The 21,446-nt window shown below is 37.5% G+C and overlaps 1 protein-coding gene across 1 annotated transcript; it reads right to left on the bottom strand.

Annotated features, from left to right (window-relative positions):
- Nucleotides 1-1,492: 1,492 nt before the first annotated feature.
- On the bottom strand, nucleotides 1,493-3,203 carry LOC132550184 (germ cell nuclear acidic protein-like). Its single transcript, XM_060214216.1, has 2 exons — nucleotides 3,063-3,203; nucleotides 1,493-2,179 (listed from the first exon to the last, which is right to left on the bottom strand). Exons 1-2 carry the CDS (start codon nucleotides 3,201-3,203, stop codon nucleotides 1,493-1,495), a joined length of 828 nt encoding a protein of 275 aa, XP_060070199.1.
- Nucleotides 3,204-21,446: the final 18,243 nt, after the last annotated feature.

The following is a 21,446-nucleotide window of genomic DNA, read 5'->3' as shown; positions in this document are numbered from 1 at the left end:
TATGACATTGCTGTTAGATTCCATGGTCTCTCATCAAAATTCCATGACCTTGATGATTTTGTTGCACACGACAAGTATCTACTCTAACTTGCGCGGAATTCTTCTAGATAATGTTCTTAAGTAACGTGTTCTAGCGTGACTCGGTTTTGGTATTTACAACTGTAGTAAGAAATATCAGCAACTCTCTGACCTGCTCATAAGATGTTACACTTCATTTCCAGCTTTTGTCTTGAATCTTAATGAAGGTATTTCCAGAAAAAAGTAACGTTTCATTTTAACGCCATAGTGTTGGTTCGAGGTTCTAACACATGGGCAAAGCTTCTTTCGTACAGTGATGTCCAATTTCGACCTTTCTTGTAATTGAAAATCAATTTGCGACAATGCAAGCTTTACCAACAGATTTCCTGTTGATAATTCTGAGATATGACTTTCTTCAAGTTGCCGAAACTGTAACCTGGTCCATGAAGTAGACTGGACTCGACACCTAGACGACAAGTCCATGTTGATGACGACATTGTGGAACATGTGTCTCTTCGTCTTGTTAATGCAGTAGTTCGTTACTAACACGACAATCAATCATACTCAGACAGCAAACTTCGGAACTCTAAGACCGATTAGTCCCGACACTGTCTGTCGACACGACGGAGTATCTACTCACCAACAGCTATTTTCGGACGTTTTCGTATGTAACATTGTTGATGTCTCGCAGAGTGTGTGTCCGTTGGCTTTTATGGTGATTATTTTTTCCTGTTTTTGTACAAATGTCGCCGTCGTCTATACCTACTCAGTATCATCGTCATCGTTAGAAATCGTTTATAACGATAGATATTTGTTTATCTTCATCAATCGACATAAGGATTTAGGTGACAAAACTTGTCAATTATTAAGAAAGCGGCTAATACATTAACGTTTTAAACTAACTTTCTTCCGGATGATATATTCCGACAAAATAAGCGCAAACTTTTCCCGCCAAGCTGGTACGAGTTACATTGTCACCTGTTATTGTGACAGCATTAATTTAAGACATTAAAATTTATTCGTTCCTTGGAGTTGGGAAAAAGAAAAAAATGAAATAATTTTATTGGACAAGATCTGAAAGCAAGTCTCCAGGATTCCAAATGAAACACTGCACATATGATGTGTGTACTCACTCAGTGGTGTTGAATACCATATAGAGGAGCGCATTGCCATAGTTATTTGATTTAAGTCTTCTATCGTATACTTATCTCAACTCCATAATCACCGGAGTAATCAGTCTGGTGTTAACATGTCACAACTCCATCATTACCGGAGTCATCAGTCTGGTGTTTACATGTCACAACTCCATCATTACCGGAGTCATCAGTCTGGTGTTTACATGTCACAACTCCATCATTACCGGAGTCGTCAGTCTGGTGTTTACATGTGTCACAACTCCATCATTACCGGAGTCATCAGTCTGGTGTTTACATGTGTCACAACTCCATCATCACCGGAGTCATTAGTCTGGTGTTTACATGTCACAACTCCATCTACATGTCACAACTCCATCATTACCGGAGTCATCAGTCTGGTGTTTACATGTCACAACTCCATCATTACCGGAGTCATCAGTCTGGTGTTTACATGTCACAACTCCATCATTACCGGAGTCATCAGTCTGGTGTTTACATGTCACAACTTCATCATTACCGGAGTCATCAGTCTGGTGTTTACATGTCACAACTCCATCATTAACGGAGTCATCAGTCTGGTGTTTACATGTCACAACTTCATCATTACCGGAGTCATCAGTCTGGTGTTTACATGTCACAACTCCATCATTACCGGAGTCATCAGTCTGGTGTTTACATGTCACAACTCCATCATTAACGGAGTCATCAGTCTGGTGTTTACATGTCACAACTCCATCATTAACGGAGTCATCAGTCTGGTGTTTACATGTCACAACTCCATCGTTACCGGAGTCATCAGTCTGGTGTTTACATGTCACAACTCCATCATTAACGGAGTCATCAGTCTGGTGTTTACATGTCACAACTTCATCATTAACGGAGTCATCAGTCTGGTGTTTACATGTCACAACTCCATCATTACCGGAGTCATCAGTCTGGTGTTTACATGTCACAACTCCATCATTACCGGAGTCATCAGTCTGGTGTTTACATGTCACAACTCCATCATTACCGGAGTCATCAGTCTGGTGTTTACAGGTCTTAATTCACCTAATACCAGAGTCATAAGTCTAGTGTGAATGCTTCTATGAAAAAATTCACGTGTTAAAATCGTAATATCAACGTGATTTGAACACGACACGTGTACGTTAGGCGCATGAATTTAGGTGCTGGTAATCCCAATGACAGTCAAATCATACATGTCATTTTAAAATCAATTTTTAGACAATAGTTTAAATTAGTATTACATGACGTTATTGCACTACACTTTAACATATGTTTCATGAATATTCATAACGTACGATATTAACATATATAGAGCAATGATTTGGTATCAGATTGATGCATTAAGTAGTCCGCTTTGTGACCTACCATTTCACGATATCGTGAATAGCTGCTATATCAGCATAAATTTGTTAGGACACAAAATGTGGACAGTATTAGGAATATCTATACAAAATGTCTTACTGAACAGGCGATACTCTCAAAACACCTATTATGAGGCCCTACTTGTAGTTAACCCAAAAAATATTCACGTAACAATTCCGTTTTAGGGTGGTTTTATATATATGCAAGGTCATTATCTTGGCCATTGGGTGTCATTCTAATAAAATGATACTCATTCGCTTTAAAATCGACTTATGCAAATCTGTTCTGAAAATAATAGCTAATAGTTTTGTACTTTACTCAGTTTTCTTAAACTCATGACTGTGATATACCTCGTCAAGGTCATGTCTTAATGTCACGCTGATAAGAATGAATCTTTTTTTGTCAAGTACAAGTATAGCTTTTTGCTTAAATACAACTGCGAATGATGATATGTGATTACAGTGTCATTAGTTAAGAGGGAACCCCCTCCCAGGAGATTAGTGTTCAGTAGTGGCTAATCACTGACGTTTAACACTGTACTGTGACCCAGGTGGTAGTATTTATGTCATGAGCAGGTCGACTGCACAACAGTGTTGTCAAATGCGGTTCACCTTTGAAGAAGGAGAAGCGGAGAGGTTGAGCGAGACAACGAGGCTCTCGAGCGTTACTATAGTAACACATGTGTTGCAGTAAGACTACATATGAAATTAGATCGGAATATTGTTTTTTACACAAGATTTACAAGCATTGTTACACGAAGTCAATAATACGTTATAAATGTAGACTTTCATACTTCTCAGGAATAATGGACGTTAATTTATTTCATTGTACGTTTTAAACTGATGACTCCTTATCATATCGTTGATACTGCGAATCAAACGTGAAATACTATTGATTAATGATAATACTTATAAACTAAAAATAAAACTGGCACAATAGCAGAGGCCTTTCTGTACTTTTCGATAAGGTCATTGTAAATATTGCTAGATACTAATGTTCGTGATATAGAAATAATTTTCTGACTTAAGATAATAGTTACCCCTATTCATAGTCACAAGTGGTGAGGGCCCCCCTCCTCTCCCTGAGTACTCTAAACGACTAAAGAACAATCATAAGGACCAACTAGAGACATCCAGTTCCAGATCTCATTTTTTTCACACCGATCAGACGGACGTTTGTCCAATAATACTTTACAGTCCTGTATTTAACCAAACGTTCTGATGGTCGTTTGAAAAGTGATCAACTCATCTCAGAAATAGAAGATAAGGATATTCTTTTATCGCCGAAATTATTGGAGATGATTATGTGCATGTTGAAGTGCAGTAGGTCCTTGTAAAAGTACATCCATCTCCTACCAACACGGCTCATTGCTGAGTAAGAACAGCTCTCCGGGACAGGATACAAGGATTTTGGCGCGACACCGATTCCGGTACAGACAGCATTTCTACGGCGGGACATCATTTCCGGGAAAGATGTTATTTTCATGGCGCAACATCGATGCCGAGGAAACGATAACGTCATGACGCGACATCGATTCCGGGACAAACGGCCATGCAAAAGCTTCAAGTCCGAGCTCGACTCAAGGCTGAGACAAACGACGCAGTAAAGACACTAACTCCAGACTGTATATACAACACTGTAAAGACTCGAATACGAGACAGACGACACAATTAAAACTGATCTCGAGTACACAAAAAGTTCGACTCCAAGTACAAGGTCAATTTTTGTTTGTTTGTGCATACGGGACAAACAACACAATGAGAATCAACAACGAGTACGATAAAGACGCCACAATAACGGTTAAACAACGAGCACGATAAAAATGACATAATTAATCCTCGACAATGAGTACAGCACAAACGACACAATAAAGACTCGACAATGAGTACAGCACAAACGACACAATAAAGACTCGACAATGAGTACAGCACAAACGACACAATAAAGACTCGACAATGAGTACAGCACAAACGACACAATAAAGACTCGACAATGAGTACAGCACAAACGACACAATAAAGACTCGACAATGAGTACGGAACACACAACACAATAAAGACTCGACAATGAGTACAGCACAAACGACTCGACAATGAGTACAGCACAAACGACACAATAAAGACTCGACAATGAGTACGGAACACACAACACAATAAAGACTCGACAATGAGTACGGAACACACAACACAATAAAGACTCGACAATGGGTACGGAATACACAACACAATAAAGACTCGACAATGAGTACAGCACAAACGACACAATAAAGACTCGACAATGAGTACAGCACAAACGACACAATAAAGACTCGACAATGAGTACAGCACAAACGACACAATAAAGACTCGACAATGAGTACGGAACACACAACACAATAAAGACTCGACAATGAGTACAGCACAAACGACACAATAAAGACTCGACAATGAGTACGGAACACACAACACAATAAAGACTCGACAATGGGTACGGAATACACAACACAATAAAGACTCGACAATGGGTACAGCACAAACGACACAATAAAGACTCGACAATGAGTACAGCACAAACGACACAATAAAGACTCGACAATGACACAATAAAGACTCGACAATGAGCACAAACGACACAATAAAGACTCGACAATGAGTACGAACACACAACACAATAAAGACTCGACAATGAGTACACACACAACACAATAAAGACACAATAAAGACTCGACAATGAGTACAGAACAAACGACACAATAAAGACTCGACAATGAGTACGGAACACACAACACAATAAAGACTCGACAATGGGTACGGAATACACAACACAACAAAAAAACTCGACAACGAGTACGGGAGAGGCGACACAATAAAAACGAGTGCTCGACGACAACACACAACACAACAAAGGCTGAGTGCACACAACACAATAAAGACTCGACAATGAGAGGCGACACAATAAAGACTCGACAACGAGTGCGGGAGAGGCGACACAATATAGACTCGACAATGAGTACGGAACACACAACACAATAAAGGCTCGACAATGAGTACGGAACACACAACACAATAAAGACTCGACAATGAGTGCGGGAGAGGCGACACAATAAAGACTCGACAATGAGTACGGAATACACAACACAATAAAGACTCGACAAAGAGTACGGGAGAGGCGACACAATAAAGACTCGACAATGAGTGCGGGAGAGGCGACACAATAAAGACTCGACAACGAGTGCGGGAGAGGCGACACAATATAGACTCGACAATGAGTACGGAACACACAATACAATAAAGGCTCGAGAACGAGTACGGAACACACAACACAATAAAGGCTCGACAATGAGTACGGAACACACAACACAATAAAGACTCGACAATGAGTACGGAATACACAACACAATAAAGACTCGACAACGAGCACGGAATAGGCGACATAATAAAGACTCGACAATGAGTGCAGGAGAGGCGACACAATAAAGGTTCAACAATGAGTGCGGGAGAGGCAACACAATAAAGGTTCAACAATGAGTGCGGGAGAGGCGACACAATAAAGGTTCAACAATGAGTGCGGGAGAGGCGACACAATAAAGGTTCAACAATGAGTGCGGGAGAGGCGACACAATAAAGGTTCAACAATGAGTGCGGGAGAGGCGACACAATAAAGGTTCAACAATGAGTGCGGGAGAGGCGACACAATAAAGACTCGACAACGAGTACGACCTAATCTCTCGAGTCTCGAGTACGTGACCAACAACATAGTAAAAACTCGAGAACAATCAAACTAGGCAACATCGTAAAGGCTCAACCTTGAGTATAGGAACGACACAGTAAATGTTTAGTAACCAGTATAGTAAATAAAGACGAAATGGACATGTAACTACAGTTATGGGGAAACCGGGTTTGTGGCTTCAGCTTATCTATAGAAGTTTAATACTCTCCTTCTGGTTTCCAACGAAATTCATAAATATAGATTGGTTTATATATTAATGTTTTACATCCTATTAACAAATAGGATCATTTAAGGACGTGATAGGTTTTTGGGTGATGGAGGAAATCTGGAGTTTCCGAAGAAAAATCACCGACCTGGGGCCAGTACAGTACCAGGTGATTGACTTATCTAAGTATACATATAGCGGTAAAGGGAAACCGACTTTTAGGCTTCAGCTCATCTACAGAAGTTTAACTGATAAATATAGACTTGTTAGCTGTTAAAGTTTATCGGGGTTTTCCTACCGCTAGCATATCATCAAACGCTTTAACCAGCCAAAACGAGTTCAACATGGTATATCGCTTGCCTAAAGCGACGAAACGATGATCCAAACGAGCCTTCCTGACAGTTGGACATATCGAACACCCTCCTTCGAAAACCGGCACTGTTTCTTGGTTCACATGAAATGTTTTTGAGGATTACCAGTTTAGTTAAGTTTTTTTCTGGGATAGGAAACAAACAAGTCAGTCCAGTACTTATTGTACTGAACTTGATATGAAATAGAATTTAACAAACGAAAAAAAAAGATAAAAAAAACATTTTGCACCCCCCTCCTTAAACATGTTGCATAACCAGATGGATTATAAAAATGTTGTATTTTATGCAGTTTAACCATTAGTAATGGGGTGTTTCAAAATCAGATATTACAAGTATTTCGAAATATAATAACAGACAATGGTTTGCTTGGCATATAAACGTGAAAAGTCCCTAAATGTCTGGTTTTACGTTTATATATATAAAATATAGTATCTCAGTTATCGCGCACACAAAATAATCATTCGAACTTAACAATATCGTGCTATGCAAACATCGCTGTACCCTTAAAATGCCAATTCTGGATAAAACGACTTTCTAAAAAAAATTAAAACAAATGTAGTGGACATTGATTATAAGTTATCATATTTAACAATTAAAAAAATGCCTAAATAGTTTACTTCTAGTATCTGTCCTGATTTCGAATTAATTACTAAATTGTACCTTTTTAACCGTTTTTTAATTAGCCGTTTTATCATTTGGTAACGACTTTCAATGTTTTATTTTTATATCCTGATAACACTGGATATTTCTGTGTGTTGACATAACGTGATTCTTTTTCTTCGTGTGTTTACTTACATCCATCTCTCTCTGATGTTTATTTTTATAGATTATAAAACAAAATGGACAAGTTAGTTTTTCAAATTAAAAATAAAAATAAATAAATGATAATGAAATAGCGTGCGAGTGGAGTAAAATCTGATGTACTCAAACGATCCGAAATAAAGATGGCGTTAAAATTAAATTCCGCAATCTGGGATAATTGGACATTCTTGAAATACTGACATTTCGTCATGTTACCAGCTATGTTCGTGACTTAATGGTATATTAAAGTACATGATTACACAGGATCGAGCGATTTTTAAAGAGGACGAGGGAGATTAAGTCAGTAACATGATGGTGAGAGATAGATTGTACATATCTGGCAGGCTTTACACATAAAGATACACCTCTTTTACTGTCAAATTCACACAGCTTTTAAACTGAAATTATTAATTATTAGAATCAGAGACGAATCAGGTCTTTATGGGTCGAATTTGATTGAAAGAGCGAACTGTCTGTTTAATACTAGTTTATAGTGCATCTCACCTGTGTTGGGACGAGCAGGCCACTCGGGCGGCAGTTCAGACCGAGTCTAATCAATCATCTCAATAGTTATAACGACGAATACAAATTCTCAACAAGTCTTATGTTGCAAATACTTATAAGTAGTAAAGTTTGAATTTAATCAATGATTAAGTCTATATCGATATACTTGGTGTTTGTTTCAGCGGAGCAGGCCAACACTGAACCTACTTATTATTCCATGTAAGGTTGTATAACCCATTATCAAACAGAGCAAGACTTTAAGGAATTAAAAGTAATGGGCCTACATGATTTCGTGTAATGAATTTTAACCTGTGCGGTTTTTATATCATATGTATACACACACACACTTCCATGATAATCTTCATCAGTTCTTTATATTAAAACTTATAATATCTATTCATGTTCTTGAAGATCAGTCTCCTGTCATTCATTTTCTAGGATAAACTTTAAGTAAGGGTAATGTAAATAATTTGAATTTCAAATATAAATTGTTTCATTTATCGATAACAGCTGCTTTGTGTTCTCTGTATACTGTTTTTGAACTTCTTATGTATTCTCTTACGTATTCACAAAAAATCAAAGTTCTTTTCGATATGTTAAATGTTTTTTTTTCTTTTTCTTTTTTGCTCTGAAAAGTTTTGAAGTTCTTATCTGAACAATTTCTGGTGTAAATTATGTTGTATGTTTTCTTCCCAAACAATAACTTGGCAAATTTGTATACAAGTCAGATTTACTGTTGTCTTTGCAAAATCATCGCTATTTTGTTTTTTGTTTTTTGTTTTTTTTTTACAGAATCCACTCCTAACAGTCGTGAGAAAAAGGCTGTGTGATTTATGAAAGAAGGGGACGGGAAGACAAGAAAAATCAATACCTCCAACAGACTTAGTCAACGTGACTACAACAGACTTCGTCAACGTGACTACAACAGACTTGACTACAACAGATTTCGTCAACGTGACTACAACAGACTTCGTCAACGTGACTACAACAGACTTGACTACAACAGATTTCGTCAACGTGACTACAACAGACTTCGTCAACGTGACTACAACAGACTTCGTCAACGTGAATACAACAGACCACGTCAACGTGACTACAACAGACTTCGTCAACGAGGCTACAACAGACTTCGTCAACGTGACTACAACAGACTTCGTCAACGTGGCTACAACAGACTTCGTCAACGTGAGTACGTCAACGTGACTACAATAGACTTCATCAACGTGACTACAACAGACTTCGTCAACGTGAATACAACAGACTTCGTCAACGTGACTACAACAGACTTGACTACAACAGATTTCGTCAACGTGACTACAATAGACTTCGTCAACGTGACTACAACAGACTTCGTCAACGTGAATACAACAGACTACGTCAACGTGACTACAACAGACTTCGTCAACGAGGCTACAACAGACTTCGTCAACGTGACTACAACAGACTTCGTCAACGTGGCTACAACAGACTTCGTCAACGTGACTACGTCAACGTGACTACAACAGACTTCGTCCACGTGAATACAACAGACTACGTCAACGTCACTACAACAGACTTCGTCAACGAGGCTACAACAGACTTCGTCAACGTGACTACAACAGACTTCGTCAACGAGGCTACAACAGACTTCGTCAACGTGGCTACAACAGACTTCGTCAACGTGACTACGTCAACGTGACTACAACAGACTTCGTCAACGTGGCTACAACAGACTTCGTTAACGTGACTACAACAGACTTCGTCAACGTGACTACAACATATTTCACGAAGTTCTTCATATCTGTATCATCAAGGAAGTTGATTTTTTTTATAAACATGCCAATTTAATCTGAAAAAAATGTATGATGTTGAGAGGCTATCAACCTTTGTAGCCATTGTGAAATGATTGAAAAATAATATCGTCCAAGTTATTGACAAAACTGTTATATCAGTTTCATGGTAAAGAAAAGTCAAACTATACCAGTGTTGGAAGTTTCCTTACCATTTTTACTATCTATGAGTTATGCAGCCCATTTAACATGACACTGATTTATCAGGTGATTACGACTTCCATGATCATATACAGGTCGTCAAAACTATGCCGGAACTGATACCATGTATCTAGCGAACGTATCAAAAGATACCGTTATTTTGATGGAGACTGAGTTAGCTCTCTATGCTATCACATACTGGTAGCGTATGTATACTATCGGCAAAGATATCTCAGAGTATTTGGAAATATATCTGGACTGTGTCAATTTACAGTTTGAAGTCTTTGAAATTAAATACGGGAAATCTGTTATCAAAATTCTTCCTATATTGAAAATGCTGCTTATGACATCATGTGAATCCCTGCAGTAGACATACTAAACCGGAAGCCGCCACCGCCTTATTTTGTCTCGTTCCAAATCTCGTCGAGTCGCGGTGTTCTGTCTACATGGACTTTGTTTTAATCACCGTATATACGTATAATATAGGTAATACTATGATAATCATGGTTTTTTTACGACTACCATTAGTGAATGACATTGATGGATCATATTTGATAGTGAACTACATAGAAAATTGAATTTAATCAGCAGATCTATTACAATATCTTCTGTGTAAAATTCGTCCTCGATTTTAGCACAAAAGTATTTTGTGAGTGTTACATATTTCTTCAAAGATAATGTCGACTTCTATGTACTTAGGGCGTTTATAGCTCACACGTGACTGGTGCAGCACTCTAAAGATTAATATTGTGATTATCTTTCCTGGTTTGATGTGATCTTAAGCACATGCATTTTTAAAAAAACTTCTCGTCATAAAAATATTAACTTTGACCCTAATTGTAAAATAAGTCCATTGATTTACCTCGGATTATTTTAGCCACTAAACATTTTTATGACCTAGATGTATGGTCTTAAAAGTTCTATTCGTGTAAAAAATTGGGGAAGCGATGCTTCATTACATTTTTACGTGATGGTAAATGTTGTTTAATGTTGATATGCTATTTTATTAACTCATACCAACGTCGGCGTGGTGAAACCTTGTGTAAATTAAAAATACATTAAGGCTATCTACTTTACTCTAAATTGATGAGAAATTTACCAACATTGCAAAATTAGCAAAAGGAATGATAGTACCACCAAATCACTTAAAACAACATAGTTTTTATCATTGTGTGATAGGAAGAGCAGTTCATCTTTTTGATAAAGTGTGGCACTCCTAAGACTAGAAAGATAATGTTTACTTATGTCCTTACAGTGTTTTAGAAGCAAGCCTCGTCGAACTGGTGCTTTCCTTACTTTATCAGAGTTCAAAATGAAAATTCAGACGACTTCAACAAACACAAAGTTGATCAAGATACAGACGTATTGCATAATTTGTCCACCATGACAAAACTACCGTCAGCAAAATCAACGTGAATTAATAACAAAAGATATTTTGGTGTGGAGTGAGTGATATTTTGGTGTGGAGTGATATTTTGGTGTGGAGTGAGTGATATTTTGGTGTGGAGTGAGTGATATTTTGGTGTGGAGTGATATTTTGGCGTGGAGTGGTATTTTGGTGTGGAGTGAATGATATTTTGTGGAGTGGTATTTTGGTGTGGAGTGGTATTTTGGTGTGGAGTGAGTGATATTTTGGTGTAGAGTGATATTTTGGTGTGGAGTGAGTGATATTTTGGTGTGGAGTGATATTTTGGTGTAAAGTGATATTTTGGTGTGGAGTGGTATTTTGGTGTGGAGTGATATTTTGGTGTGGAGTGAGTGGTATTTTGGTGTAGAGTGGTATTTTGGTGTGGAGTGGTATTTTGGTGTGGAGTGGTATTTTGGTGTAGAGTGATATTTTGGTGTGGAGTGGTATTTTGGTGTGGTGTGGAGTGATATTTTGGTGTGGAGTGATATTTTGGTGTGGAGTGGTATTTTGGTGTGGAGTGATATTTTGGTGTGGAGTGGTATTTTGGTGTGGAGTGGTATTTTGGTGTGGAGTGGTATTTTGGTGTGGAGTGATATTTTGGTGTGGAGTGGTATTTTGGTGTGGAGTGATATTTTGGTGTGGAGTGGTATTTTGGTGTGGAGTGATATTTTGGTGTGGAGTGGTATTTTGGTGTGGAGTGATATTTTGGTGTGGAGTGGTATTTTGGTGTGGTGTGATATTTTGGAGAAGAGAAATATGTTTCCTGAGTAATCTGAGTTTAGATATTTACAGAGGTACAAATACTCGGCCATGAAGCCCAAATCATCACCGATGAAAATTTTAGAATAAAAAATGTGTATAAAATTTTACCGACAGAGAAAGATAATAATAGTTATAAGAATACAACAACTAACGCCAGCCTATATCTAACAGTACCAACTTCTACTATCACTATCGCAATTTGTTGGTATTCTGCGGTGACAAGCCAATATCTGTTTAGACAATGGTTTCCACACATTTTAATTTTTTTTCAATTTCCATTTGTGTGTGCCTGTTTACAAGACGTCCCATGAAAACAGATATGTCTCACACGGCTCAAACATGTATTTCTTCTAACAACGTCATCACTTTCTGAAGCATGTTCTGTAGCAATAACCTATATGACATATGATCTATATTGAATCACCCCTGCATGATGTAGATGTATAGCGTCTTATAAAACTAGCATCCTCGGAGTGATACATTTATGCCTACATCACAATTACATCTAATTGACACGTTCTCTAAAGTACTCCGATCAAGTCGAGATATAATAATCATCGTCTTTCTACAAACAACAAAATCCTGTGATGTTTTATGTTAATATGTTTGTGTGTCGTGAAACTGTCACTGACGCTTTGATTACAATTCTAATGAATAGATATAAAACACAACCCGAATTCTGCCACTCTCTATGAACTTTGTAAAAACACCTGGTCAGTGTGTTAAGATATAAGCTGTATTTTTGCGATGGTGGGAGAAGACAAAAGAGGCGAGCCTTTGATGAGCCACTTTTGATTTTTCTGTCCCGAGCCGGAGGATGGCATAATTCTTGTTTTAAACTAAGATGACTTGTTTCCTAGTTTGTCATGTGCCATTCGCATTCCTGTTTGCTCTAAGTTCACTTAAGTCATGAACTGATACCTGTTGGTGGTATAGAGAGAATATAAATCTCACATATATTCACATGTAATTCGAGCTGAATGAAAAATGAGTAGAAATTGTTCCCATATCAGATAATGACTCGGCAAGTTTAAATCCTCATGTCATACTGAACAACAGTCAGACGAGCACTAATTTGACTCAATTATTTTGCTGTATTAAAGACTAATCGTGTCGCAGTTCTTAATGTGACTACAGTGTTTACTTCCTCGTTTGTTTGGAAACCCATTTATTGTCCATTGATATATCACCAAGAAGTTATGTGGTTCTCTGATCTGATGGTTACAGAACATCAACCTTACAGTGTCATGTATTTATATTGTTTTTAGAATAGAGTTAAATATGGCAATTCTAATGGGAGTAGCTCATGTCAACAAGTGACAACGATTTCATGTGAGGACTGCCATATCTAACAGACGGCGTTGATAAACCTGATAATCTCTTAAATGTTAAGGCCAATTATATGTTTAACAATATATCTGTTTCTTCAAAGTTTCATAGAGTTACTTCAACAATTCGTGGGAGCGGCCTACTAAAGTCCAGTTGGGATATGTCAGTGTAATGATAAAGTAACTTATAGTCACTGTGGTTTATCTGGTAGATGTCTAGATATACTCAAACACAGACCGAATCACAGTCAATTGTCTTATAGAGTCCAATATACTACCAGTCACCATACTTATGACATGTACGTCGTTGTAACAGAGGCTATAGATATATTTCACATAATCACTTGATTTCATGACTTGATTTCATGTCTGACTTGATTTCATGGTTGACTTGATTTCATGGCTTGATTTCATGGCTGACTTGATTTCATGGTTGACTTGATTTCATGACTTGATTTCATGGCTGACTTGATTTCATGGATCACTTGATTTCATGACTTGATTTCATGTCTGACTTGATTTCATTTCATGGCTGATTTCATGGCTGATTTTTCATGGCTGACTTGCTTTCACAATCAGCACGTGTTCACGGTTGACTTGATTTCATGGCTTGATTTCATGGCTGACTTGATTTCATGGCTGACTTGCTTTCACAACCAGCACGTGTTCATGGGTTAGATTTGACATTATTCGCGTTGAAGTTATGAGTATTTTGCTTGAATTAACATCGTGTACATAATGTCTTATATGTAGATTTGATCTGTGATTATTTTGGGACATGTTTTGACGTTTGACCTGTATTTATATGTCACCTGTTTTGACGTTTGACCTGTATTTATATGTCACATGTTTTGACGTTTGACCTGTATTTATGTGTCACATAATTTGACGTTTGACCTGTATTTATATGTCACATGTTTTGACGTTAGACCTGATCACATTGGTGTTTTTGATGTGGTAGGCCCTGTCGGCTCCTTTAATGTCTTATTAATAATCTTTACAATCAAATAGTTTGAAATGAAGTTTTATCTGACATCAAACAGTGTAAGGAATAGAGTTTGTGGTTCGCATTTTCCACTATTGTATTATCAGAAAAAACGCGAATCCAATACAAGATGGCACGAGTATAGAATCAAATAACGCGAAAATTACGTCAGACAAAATGAATATGAGATCAGACATGACGAGTACAACATCAATCAACACGAGAATAACATCTGACATCACACGTATGGCATCAAACAAAACGAGAATAACATCTGACAACACACGTATGGCATCAAACAACACGAGAAGAACATCTGACATCACACGTATGACATCAAACAACACGAGAATAACATCTGACATCACACGTATGACATCAAACAACACGAGAATAACATCTGACATCACACGTATGACATCAAACAACACGAGAATAACATCTGACAACACACGTATGACATCAAACAACACAAGAACATCCGACAACACTGACATTACATCAGACAACATCAGTATGATATCAGGCAAATATTACATCAGACAACACTGACATTACATCAGACAACACTGACATTACATCAAACAACACCAGTATGATATCAGACAACACTGACCTTACATCAGACAACACGAGAACATTACATCAGACAACACCAGTATGATATCAGATACCACTGACATTACATCAGACAACACCAGCATATCATGCTTATTTTTGATTTATCATTAACATATCAATATTCCAACGAGAACAAATGACAAGTAAGTTTATTTATATCCAATTAATGACATTTGTGTAAAAAAAACATTTCTGTTACACTTCGCCTGTTTAGTTTGCTACAAATACCTCCAATATCGAGTCTATTTACGTATTTAAACAAAACAACAATGTATATGATATAGATGACCTCGGTCTGATGTTAGGACGCCGGTTGATAAATCACCTGGCGGGCATCAGAAACACCTATCACCTTCCAAGTATAAAATGTCAATCAGCAGGTAAATTTATTGAGACAAGGGAATACACTATTTAAGACGTCAGAGAATGATAACCAAAATAACACATAGCAGTCAGTACACCGCCGGAAGGCGTGAAAAAGGGAGCAAGCATGCGGAAGAGCGTTGTGCCCTCTGGTAACAGATGCCTAACACAGTAAACCCGGCCATTTTAATGTAATACTGATATGTATTTCCCATCGACTTCCTTATGTGTTTACCAAGACAGTTTTTGCTTTTTTATAATTTGACCCGAGACAGCGGTACACATGACATAAGCGACTAATGTAGGCGTGGCCCACAATGTCTTAACGAGGACCTTTATATGACAGTGGCGCTAGGGATTCCTGTGAAAGGTATGGGTGGCCTTAATAACAGGAAAAGGAAACTAAAAACTAAAACATTTTTGCATTACTTAGTTGAAGAAACAAGGAAACCATACTTGAAATAACATGTTTACACGTACGTCTGTCACGAATTTCGCCCAGTATAACCAGCTTCAGTATTATTTTGATAGTTCAGAGAAGAGCTGAATATAAAAAAAACAGTTTTGTTATAAAGTGAAATTTAAAGTAATATTGCTTAGTAGAGGCAAAACATTATATGTTTGTAAAGTATCATTCATTTGAAAGAAATAAAAATTGCCTTAAGCGAGCGCCAGTTTTACATGCAAGATAAACGTGACAGGAGGCAGCAGCGCAGTGTAACATTTGATATAGAGTCGTCAAAGCGACATCACAGTAAGACGATTTTTATTTTTCACATTTTTTTTTATTAATGCATATACGTACCAAGTGTATCACCTCGTGAGCAACGACAATTGTTTTTTCACTAAAGTATGCACTGAAATAGTTTAATTAATAATGATATAACGGAAATCTGTCGCTGTTGATCAACTTGCTGGATATGTGAAATTTGCGTCATATATGATGAAGCATGCGCAGAACACAAATCACCTGTAAACGAAATGTCTTCCCCCTTGAATAAGTCGCGCTAGAAAAGCGCTATGGAGTCAGTCACAAAGAGAAAGTTGGCCAAATGGGCGAATGAAACCCCCAGATTTTTGCTGCAGAGGCAAAATGGCAGATGTGAACTGCTGAAGAAAAAAACCCGCTAGAATGGGCTTAATGTACTTGACATCAAAGTAATGTAATTTTGTTATCAAAAAGATTTTCCTTGTAAGTCAAAAACAGTTGTTAACGTACTGTGTCACTACTGTCGCTGTAATCCCCAACATCACGTGTTCGTGTTTTCAAATCATATGCAGCTATTTCGACGGGATACCATGGGTTACGTCCCCTTAGCGTTTATCGAGATCGAGTCGTAGGCACGAGAGCCCACATGTAGAATGGGGTCAGTCATGGATGGATTATTTCATAAAAGTTTTACTCGGAGACCCTTACAGACACGGTTATATAAGTAGCCATTGTAGTCTACATGGAGGTTATACATCATAACATGTCGGACTTATTTCGAATTTAAATTCATGATAACATAAATATTCATGTTTAAAACCACAAACAAAAAATAACCCACTTTCAATGATTATCATAAAAATCAGAGTGTTACAATTCAGTTCAATAATATCTGTTGAATAAAAAAACCATAAAATCGTATTATATGAGTTCATATGTTAGATTTCGAAGGACGCGCCAGTAAAACCCCAAACTGAAAACCCCCGTGGTTTACCTGGACAGATGTGAACTATAATCATCTCTTTCATGGGCTAATTTCTCATCGTCTGACTTTATGTTCTATATGATTTCACATATTACTACAGACAATATACGAAGAAATCATCTGATTTAGTCAGGGGCATATGATAAAGACATCCCTAAATTTGGTTAAACAAATAAAGCTGTGGGAAGTCCCAGAATTTAAAAATACATTTGAACAGTACAATTGATTACTACTGTACCAATTAAAATTTGAAGCTTAATAACTGAAAACTCTTGATCAAGGGTTCTGATCGGAAGGGACCTACAACATCTACCGTTAACTATATCTTAAATTAACCCATTAACCCACTAAGGAAAAGAAGGACAATGATTAGAAACTGATTAACCAAAGCATTTTTTAATTACATTTTTTCACTACTGTGCCCATGCTTCTATTCAATTCAGTTCGGAACAGTATCGTTTACAAGCCTGTCACGTGATGTTATCAGCTCTTTATTTGAGAGGGGTTTCCAGAATAAAACGAGTAGTAAAGCTGGACGTTAGAAACCGATTGTGAATGTCGGGTTACATAGAAACATTATCGAAAATTTATAAAACACGTGAAATTAATGAAGATAAGTGTTTTATCGCGATTTCGCTTTAAAAATTGTCGCGCGTTTTTGTGAATTAAAAATACTCCTTGATGTCAATGTACAAGCTAAGCACATTTGGTAATGCTCACAGGTGCTCGCGTCGATACTCTGTTATGTGGACTGGGTTGCCTGCCTCGGTACAACTTTTCTCTGTTTCGTACTCCTTGTATACTTTACCTCCGCATCGTATCGATGACGTAATATTTGAGTTATTTCCCTTTGGTAAAAAGCCTATTATCTTCTTAACATGTACTACATGAAGAATTGTACAAAGTCAGATGAAAGTTTGTTAAGTTACAAGATTGAGAATTAAAACTGGATTAAACAATGGAACGATTCCGAAATTTCTTACACGTTTTCGGATGACAAGGTTCCGTCGTTTCCAACAGATAAACTGTTAGACAGGTAAAAAGATAGAATTGAATTCGACGCGCAGATATCACATGTTTAATGACGAAACAAAAATAGTGATGGGAAACTAGAGTTTGGAGGAGAACTGGTGAGAGATTGCAGCTTTTGAATGCCTCGGCTTGTGAGGTGAATGGGAAATAAACAGACATGCACCCGCTATGTTTGGGTCTGAATTTCCCTTTCTGACGTCGGGACCCTGGAAACTCTACACGGGAATGTGAACTGTGTATATTTCTGTTCTTGATGGTCGCCGTCACTTCCCAAACCGTCGGTGGATTTTTTCACGAAGACAATGCACCATGTCATGTCTCGTTATATGTTGGTTTGAATCTCGTTGATCTTTTCGCATTTTTTTTTATTCTCAGACGAAAACAGTTTCAACAATCTAGTTGTCAATATGGCTGATCACACTATGTAACATTGTCTGTTGATTTTTCTATCTTTAAACACCTTGCATTTTGAAAAAGCAATACCATAACATATTAGCTTCTATTATTTTTGAGATTGTAAAGGTCTGTTAGAGTCAATTACTGGTATGATATGTCCTATTACATCAGCGAATTTTTACAACGGTTTTTGTTTTATTTGCAGAGTACAGGACTGTAGTTATAGACAACTGAACCATGCGTGACTAGTTTTTTTTATCCCCGCTAAATTCATACACCAGTAACCTGAGGTACATACAGCTATGATATTCCCCTGTTGGTGACATGAACAAATGTTATGACAAATGAGACAATGGAGAAAAGAAGAACATAATTTAAATAGTCTTATTATTTAGGTCAGGAACCCTTTACCCATTTATGTAAAGCCAAACATAAGGTTTTTTTTTTATATAATACGGAGTTTATACTGCTCACAATTTAACAATAACGGATATATCAGTCTTGGAAGACTTTGACAACGTTTATTTGTGAAATATTTCGCCTTGTACAAAATACATTGCTTAGATTTAAAGTAATCATACAAGAGATGTGCTGAAAATAACATTCCCGTATTTTTACAGGTTTCAGGAAGTGACATACTGCCGTGGAACACGAGATCATCGTCAACCTGTTTATTTATTTCACGTCTGTGTCTGAATTCTGTTCCGGTACCGTTTCTGTTGTATTGGTGTCTTGTCGAACCCTGCTTTTTTGACGTTTCTTTAAATGATATAGGGCACGATTTTGTATACTTTTATATTTTCCACCAATAAAATTTATGACATAACGGTAGCAGATATTCAAAAAACGTCATCCCTCTCCACCCCTATTTAACTGACCTACGACGTAGGGGATTGGGGGAGGGGGTTAAGTCGTTTTCCTAATCAGAATGATTTGAGGCTCCATAAAGTAGCAAATTCACAGTAAGTAAACTGTAAGTCTTTGTCAAGCATAATTATAACGATTAAAAACGATTGATAAATATTTTCATTAAGAAAGCAAGTGACAGCGTTGAACAGTATCATGGTTGCCTTCTGTGTAAGATATTGTTTTTTTTTCCATATAAAAACGAGTTAGGTACCTGAAGGGAATCAAGATTACGTGAAGCAGTTTTTGAGATAATGAGACACTGTACCTAATATCTAGGGGTAACTGATTCCATTGTCTTATTGTAGAAAGGGGGTGGGGAGAGGTTTTTTATGTTCGTCACTAAATCGGTATGATAGCTTCTTGTGAGCCGCCACCTTTCTGTCTGAGTTCTTGTTGCATCGATATATCCTCGATTTCAATTGTAACGACGTTTCCTTGGTTTTGCTGCCATTTTCTTTTTGTCTGGTTCCTGATGGCCTGGGGATTGGTTGTCTTAGTATCGACTGTTTTGGTGTTGTTATTCTGTGGTATTTCTAGCTCGCCTGGGGTGTTGTTGTCTCAGCTCCTCCTGGTTTGGTGTTTTCGGGTGTTGTTGTTCTATGGTATTTCTAGCTCGCCTGGGGTGTTGTTGTCTCAGCTCCGCCTAGTTTGGTGTTTTCGGGTGTTGTTGTTCTATGGTATTTCTAGCTCGCCTGGGGTGTTGTTGTCTCAGCTCCGCCTAGTTTGGTGTATTTGTTTGTTCCCTGTGGGTTCTATGTTACAAAGTTTGTTATTGTAACCGTTAGCACTTCCCGATTTCCTTCTGGTTACGTGTTGATTCTAGTGACTGCTGTAGTTTTCCTGTCCTCTTGTGATTTCTGTTATTTTAATGTTTCCCAGTTTCCATGTTTTGATGTTTCAAAAACCCATTTGGTCAAACCTAAAAACGTAATAGTGCAATGGTTTGTTTTATTTATCTGTTCAGGACGACAAATATCTAGCTGGTGTACGCTTCGGTACATTGTATAAAATTGACATAACTAAATCCGTAAGAAACCAGACTGCCTCTCAAAATTAAACAGAATGGTCACCTACCTATCCTTCTCAATACATCACATCATTTATGGCACACAAAAGAACAGTTTCCTTCCCAGAACACATTTTAACTTCCGGTTCTTGTCTTCGGTTTACATTTTAAGCACACTAAGCTATTTCTGTCTCACCGTATACCAATAAATTCAGCTCATGTGAAGTAAAAAATAGTCCATCATAAAACAGACACGAGGATTCGAGGTCAGAGGCAAAGTGACTTAATTATACACGGTTTATACGGCAGTTATTAATTTCTTTAAAGATAAATGATACGAGACATAAACTATGTGAAATATGACGGTAAAATTCATTACATTTTTTAACGCCCATCAATCTTGGCTATGTACCTGCTGCAATTATGACGTCAATGCGGTCGCAGGTGTGAGGTAAACATTGCGCTCTACATGATTGTTGTTGTTGTAAGAATGTCTATAAACTAACAGTGTATTGTCAGACACGAGTATCAGATTACTGTTAGACACGTGTATCAAGTTACTGTTAGACACGAGTATCAGATTACTGTTAGACACGTGTATCAGGTTACTGTTAGACACGAGTATCAGATTACTGTTAGACACGAGTATCAGATTACTGTTAGACACAAGTATCTGATTACTGTTAGACACGAGTATCAGATTACTGTTAGACACGTGTATCAAGATTACTGTTAGACACGTGTATCAGTTACTGTTAGACAGATTCAGGTTACTGTTAGACACGTGTATCAGGTTACTGTTAGACACGAGTATCAGATTACTGTTAGACACGAGTATCAGATTACTGTTAGACACGTGTA

Source organism: Ylistrum balloti, unplaced genomic scaffold, assembly GCF_031769215.1.
Source record: "Ylistrum balloti isolate Yb309-2 unplaced genomic scaffold, AGI_CSIRO_Ybal_v1 Utg370110, whole genome shotgun sequence".
NCBI lineage: Eukaryota > Metazoa > Mollusca > Bivalvia > Pectinida > Pectinidae > Ylistrum > Ylistrum balloti.
This window is presented reverse-complemented; position numbering and strand designations above follow the sequence as displayed.

Excerpts from the sequence above, each read along its gene's own strand:
- LOC132550184 (XM_060214216.1), bottom strand. The coding sequence starts at position 3,203 with ATGTGTTACTATAGTAACGCTCGAGAGCCTCGTTGTCTCGCTCAACCT. Across the intron at positions 2,180-3,062 it reads ATACTACCACCTGGGTCACA|ACTGATGACTCCGGTAATGA; the intron begins GTACAGTGTTAA and ends TGTAAACACCAG.